This window comes from Augochlora pura, chromosome 4, assembly GCF_028453695.1.
Source record: "Augochlora pura isolate Apur16 chromosome 4, APUR_v2.2.1, whole genome shotgun sequence".
NCBI classification, from domain to species: domain Eukaryota; kingdom Metazoa; phylum Arthropoda; class Insecta; order Hymenoptera; family Halictidae; genus Augochlora; species Augochlora pura.
The window spans coordinates 906027-912365 of record NC_135775.1 but is presented as its reverse complement, the minus strand read 5'-3'; the positions used below and the strand labels follow the sequence as shown (position 1 = coordinate 912365).

Sequence of the window (6339 nt, the reverse complement as noted above, 5' to 3'; positions counted from 1 at the left end):
CGGAACGGACAGGAAACATCCGCGGAAATCTTCGGATAAATAACTATTGTACAGACAAACTATCTGAAGACTTTTTTATTTTTTTCTTGCTCGCACCAAATGATTTTCGAACTTTGAAATGACGGAGAACGTGACTCAAGATTGCGAACGCTCTGTTTGAATTTGAATTTTCTGGCGGTAACTTTGAATTTGTTGAAATGAATGAACTCTCGGAAATTCTCAGAAATTAAGGTTAACAAATATGTAAAAATCTGAATCGTTCCGGGCATGGATTAAAAATAATTCTGCTTTTGTTAAGCAATGAGGTATTACTGTATTAATCAGTCACTTGATAGCTGTAATAAAAGTTGGCTTAAAGTTTGACTTCTAAATTGAAGAGGAATGTTAATTAATCGCGAAGTCCATGAACTTATATACATATCCATTTTCAGGGTAGGTCGGATATTTTAATCGTGAGAATAAGAAGAAAGGCACGTTGAAGCTCGTCTTGTAATATTTCATCCTGAAACATTATTTTTGTCTCCTTTTTTTACGAGAGATTTCTCGTTACGTGTAAACGACTTATATGTAAATTGGGAACGCATCTCTATACATATGTAGTTTCCGTTCGGAAAAAAATCTGTATATGTGTTAAAACTATATAGGAAGGCTACCTTTATTTTACTTCTCTCATTTCTTTGCGCAATTCTATTAGCTATTACATGTCTCCGACAAAACTATTATAAAAGTTCGCTATGCTGAGTGATTTTGTAAGAACATGTGAACGCCTTTCACACACATATATCCGTCGGTTTCTCTCGGTATTATAAAGTAAAAAATTCACTGCCGAGGACAGAGAAAACTATAACGCGAGAATAAGAAAGATCGAAACGACAAACGCTCGTATAAAAGAAAAAAAATCAAAATGTATTAACAATTCAAAAAAGAAAAAGTCGTTACGATGCAAAAAACCGTGGACCGCCTAGAAAATCTATTTGTACAATTAAAAAATTTAGTTTCATTAGATAGTTTTCTTTCCCTCTTTTTTTTGCTTCCTTATATTTACTACCTAAAACAAGACTTATAAATTCCGTTATTGTACATATTAAACTTTATGAGTAGATACTTCTTTTACGTTTTTAAAAAATAAAATCGTAAATCGTTCGATTTCTAAACGCTCCACTTTCCTGCACCCGAATGTACACTCGATATCCGTTTAGTGGAATAGAAAATTTTGTAAATCTTCTGCGCGCTCTTAATTGTCTAAAAGTTGTCAAACAAATTGCACGAATCTTGTTAACGTAAAACATATAATTTCAAGGCTCCATTTCTCTTTTATTGGGCAGACCTATAATTTTTCAAATGCTCCGTAAATGCGCCGCGTCTGCCACCCTCTCCCTCCATTCTTAAATCATTCTACATAGAACTCATTTTTACCCAATCACTCACACGGTCAATCGTTTCTCTCGTTTTTTTTTTTCACCATACAAGCACAGCATGAAGGATAACAACAAAGCAGCAGTACATAAAGAAACTTAATCTTTGTTTTATGTTTGTTTATTAATATTTGTTTTCTTATAAAGTGATGTCCTACTAATTAAAAGTAAATGAAAAAAAAAGAAGAAAAGAGTTCACCAAACAATAGTTAATATATTCAGTAAAAGTCATCTCATTAAGGCAACTAATTTGTTTAGATTCATTTTACATATCTAGAGTAAATGATATATAAAGTATATGTAAAACACTAATATATGGTTATTTTTATTTTCTTGTTACAAGCCTTACATATTTAGAATATAATATGTATACTTTGTATATATACTCTTGTAATAAAATTGATTACTTCGTATTCGATTCTAGAGATAATAAATATATCTAATGTGTAATGTTAGTACAAGAGAAGTGCGTGCAGAGGGTGGCAGCAGGGTGCGCATTTGGGAGTGCTATTGTTCCAGGGATCAACCAATCCCCACTTTCTATATCGTCTCACATAGTGACATTTAACTGTATTGCTTTAGTGTCCACAGAACACGCCTGTTGCTGTTGTTGCTGCTGCTGTTGTTGCTGTACCTGCTGTTGTACCTGCTGCTGTACCTGTTGTTGAACTTGTTGCACTTGTTGTTGTATCGCCTGTAGCTGTATTGTTTTTGTGTCAACCGTACACGTTTGTTGTTGCGGTTGTTGGGACTGTTGCTGCTGCTGTTGTTGCACCTGTTGCTGTTGTACTTGTTGTTGCTGAACCTGTTGTTGCACTTGCTGCTGTTGCACCTGTTGTTGTTGTTGCGCTTGCTGCTGCTGTTGCTGCTGCTGCTGTGCCTGTTGAGCGGCAGCCTGAGCAGCTTGCCTCTGTTGTTGCCGAAGTATACTCGGCGGAGGATCCATGTGCTGGCGTTGATGTAGTAGCAAATGATTCTTTTGGTAGAAGGCTTTGCCACACTTATCGCACACGTGCGATCTTATGTGGCAACTGCCGTCCGTGTGACGCCGTTGATGCTGCGACAAACCGTGTTTCTGTGCGAACCCACGACCGCAATCGGGACAAATGTGCGGTTTTGGTTTCGGACCTGTACCCACTGGTGGTGATGTTTGCGTTGCACCGTGCATATGGCTGACACCGGGTGTTCCAATGGGACCATTCATCTATAAACCCAGAGACTGTAACGTGCGTATTCTGCGTTTTAGGCTATTAGATGTTGTACCTGATGTGTCGTCGACGTGTTAGGAGTAAGGAAGTGCCCAGGAGTTTGCTGGAAGGCGGCCGCTAATCCACAAAGGTCAGTAACAAGTGTTCGATCACCAGAGTGTAACCTTAAGTGCAGAGTGAGGGCTTCTCGATTCGAGAAGTCCAATCCACATTCCCTAGAACAGTCAACAGCATAAACATATGAGAAAATTGTAACATGTACAGAAGATTTTCAAGATTCTATATCATTTTGTATTTATCTTACCTGCACATAAGGGATTTCTCGTCCGTATTCGTGTTATTGTTATGAATCTTAGAATGGGCAACAAGGTCGGATTTCCTAGGAAATGCTTCCCCACAGACGGTACACGCGAACGGAGTTTCTCCTGTGTGCAAACGCATGTGCGCCAACAGTGTTCTTTTCTGAAGGAATTCCTTTCCACAAACAGTACACGAATGTGGAACTCTGCCATGCAAACGACCATGATTCACTAATTCAAACTTTCTCTGGAAGGTTGCACCACAATCATGACAAACGAAGGGATGTAAACTGCCATGGAAGCGCGAATGCATTGTGAGGTGATCCTTTTGCGAAAACGATTCTCCACACTCTTCGCAAACAAATGGTCTCTCTCCCGAATGGAATTTACTATGAGTCACCAGATGACGTTTTAGAGGAAATGATCTTCCACACTCTTGACAAATGAATGGTCGATCTCTCGTGTGTACTCTTGTGTGCGTTACAAGGTGATGCTTTAATGTAAAAGACTTTTTACATTCCCGACATTGGTACGGTCGATCTGCACTATGAAGGAGTAGGTGAGTATGAAGACAGTGTTTGTGAGCAAAACTCTTGCCACAATGAACGCAAACATGAGGTCGTTCCCCTGTGTGTACCCTCGCATGCGTTGTAAGGTGGTGTTTAAGAAGAAAAGACTTCCCACATTCTGAACAGGAATATGGCCTTTCCTTTGGAACACGGACTTGACTTCCCATATCTTGCTGCTGCTTCACCTTTGTTTCTATCTGCGTAGTATTAACATGCGTCAAAACATGACCAAAATGAGCAGTACTGTCCGTTTGACTCGTTACCACATTATTCGCGTTGGCTTGATTCGAAGCAGCTGCTGCTCTCTTCATTAAAATTTCATTGCATTCTTCTGCCGTAAGTTGTAGTGGTCCGAGGGGAGTCATGAAATGCTTACTCATGGCATGCTTGTCGGAGGTGGTAAAAACTAATGCGTTTGAAAAAAGCGATGGTGCGGGTGTTGGGTGTGCCGCATCACAGTTGCAGCCTCCTTTGTCGCATGTTAATGAAAACACGTCGTGATGCTTTTTAACACGGACGAGGGTGCCATGCGTTTGATTATGAGCTCCAGCTGTATGGCCATGGTGCGTCGTGGGGGTCTGCTGACAGGTTTCATTCATTGTGAACATCGGTCTACGATGCGTACTATTGGTAATTTTAGGAGGCTTAATGTCAACCTGTATTTTTTGACTGGAACCTTGGTCTTGATTATTATTCACTGCGTAATTGATATTTGTCGTGAGTTCACCCTGTGCATTTTCCCGGGCTTCAGCACCCGGTCCACCAAAGGACCAGGCATACCCAAATCCTGTGGCTACGTTACTAGGAGTGGTGCACATGTTTGACAGGGGGGTAACGGAGGGGGTGGGCTGGCTGGACGCAGTGCTCGTTGGCCCCTCCGTCTCTGTCAACGCATTGTCTGCACCACTTCTCTCCACTACAACAAATTGATCGGCGGGAAATATTTTGAAAGGTTCTAAATAAACGTACCCGTCACACTCCAGTATCTCGTCGTTGGGTTTCAAGATTGGGAATCATATCTGTATCGAGCAGTACTAATGTACAATAATATTGTTGCCAGTCTTATTGTCCAAGTGGTCTGGCTAACCAGCCTGCATGAAATAGCATGTGCAGGTTGATCAACACCTGGCGGAGGTAATCATCTGTGTCATAAAAGAACTCCGTACACAACGTGTTTCCAAGCGTTGATTTGTCAAGCTTTGGAACACGCACAGTGTTTCAGGAGGTGAGGCGAGAGTGCTGAAAGAATTAGAGCAGGCGGCAGAGGGGGCCTGTGCGCTGTAAACCAGCTTTCCTAAATCTGCGGTAGTTTTCGTATAGTTGCCGCGCCACCGCGCGCCAATGGAAAAAATACGGTGGTCGCTGGACTTTCCTATGTATTAGAGTCTGTGAGTGATTTTTCGTTTCGGTCTACGAGCCAGCGGCGTCCACGGGTCTCGAACGACAACTTCCACCGTCTTCTCACGGCACTCCCACACGCTCACTTACACTTCACCTTCTTTCCGCGTATTTCGCGGCACTGAACCTATACTTTGACATACACACACGAGCAGCCGATGGTCATTAATTTTACAGAATTGCATATTTTATTGTCCATACAAAATAGCCTCATATATCGGCCATTTTATTTGTAAACTACCAAAAAACAATGCTGCCAATACACACGCAGTTTTGGAGGGAGCAAACCTGGCAATATCGTCATCTAGCACTTCCGTACTGGCAACACTGTGCCGCCGACGCGTTCCTTCCACCATATTTAAAATGTTCACAGGTTAAATTTACGAATTTATTATTCCTTCTTTCACTGAATTTCTTCCAATATTTCGAATTTTTTCGACGATTTTATCTCTCTCATTCGTTTGCGCTGTGGATTGTGACTCCAGATCGGTTCAAATTCGTCGATAAACGCAAAGAAACGTGAGCGGGAACAAGTGTCTCATTGTTACGTCCGGTAACCTATAATTACAGATCCCATAGGAAACAATTCTTTTTGGATGAAAAGGGTTGACGGTCGTAAAACAGGTGCACAAGTTGTCGACAGTGTTGTCGCTACATTACGAATTTCCTGGTGTCATACCGTTTCGACGATATATTCTTCCATCATTCAATCTCTTTTCAGTCACAAACACAATCGTACATGCGTTTCCCTCCAAAAACGTGGGTACATACACACACGAAACACCTACGCTATCAGTGTATCTACATAATTCATCGAAAGTACCACGTGTAGAAAGGTATCTCTCTCATTAATCTTCAATGTCGAAATAGAAAAAAATGGTTTATTGTTTTTTTTTTTTAGGCAATTTATTTTTTTATTAATATTTATGCTTTTCGGTGTTTATCGACTAGAGCGGTAGGTGGGAAGAGGGGAGGGGACGGGTGTTGCTCATTTCCATAGCCACTTATTATTACGTGTGCAAATACAAGTTCGATCATCAATGGGAGTTCAATATCACGGATGTGATACGCGTTTACACATTTTCTGCGGATGCGATCACTTTCATCGCATCTATGTCCGATATCTGACGAGTTATGAGACGTGGGGGCATCTAGGTGGCACGAGGATAGAAACACCGGCGTCGACGTTGCTCGGTTGGTCATCGTCGACGCAATAAACGCGGACTCAGCAACTGATAAGCGATCCCGCGCGTTAATAGCTTGCGCACACCGCTTGGCGCAATGCCAATGCGTACTTCCGGAATTGCAATCTTACAGTTATTAAATTTAACAGTGGTCGCTCGTTTGTTGCAATTTTCTCGGCTTTGTTTATGGCACGTGTCCACGTGTTTCGCAAATACGATTTACCGCATAAAAAATGAGGGTTTAAACAATAAAGTAGACGCGTTAA

General features: G+C 41.3%; 1 protein-coding gene across 5 annotated transcripts; it reads right to left on the bottom strand.

Moving 5' to 3' along the window:
• Positions 1-167: 167 nt before the first annotated feature.
• Positions 168-5584, bottom strand: LOC144469427 (uncharacterized). 5 transcript variants are annotated; one of them, XM_078179683.1, is made up of 4 exons: positions 5569-5584; positions 2928-5447; positions 2679-2838; positions 168-2619 (listed from the first exon to the last, which is right to left on the bottom strand). In XM_078179683.1, the coding sequence occupies exons 2-4, from the start codon at positions 4307-4309 to the stop codon at positions 1966-1968; spliced, it is 2196 nt and encodes a 731-aa protein (XP_078035809.1). In that variant the 5' UTR covers positions 4310-5447; positions 5569-5584; the 3' UTR covers positions 168-1965. The 5 variants fall into 5 exon arrangements, with proteins under 5 accessions (XP_078035809.1, XP_078035810.1, XP_078035811.1 ...); XM_078179684.1 differs by lacking the exon at positions 5569-5584 and having other exon boundaries at positions 2928-3688; positions 3755-5561; XM_078179685.1 differs by lacking the exon at positions 5569-5584 and having other exon boundaries at positions 2928-4072; positions 4148-5560.
• Between the last annotated feature and the right edge of the window lie 755 nt (positions 5585-6339).

Excerpts from the sequence above, each read along its gene's own strand:
- LOC144469427 (XM_078179683.1), bottom strand. The coding sequence starts at position 4,309 with ATGTGCACCACTCCTAGTAACGTAGCCACAGGATTTGGGTATGCCTGG. Across the intron at positions 2,839-2,927 it reads GAGAAATCCCTTATGTGCAG|GGAATGTGGATTGGACTTCT; the intron begins GTAAGATAAATA and ends TGACTGTTCTAG. Across the intron at positions 2,620-2,678 it reads ACACGTCGACGACACATCAG|ATGAATGGTCCCATTGGAAC; the intron begins GTACAACATCTA and ends CTGGGTTTATAG.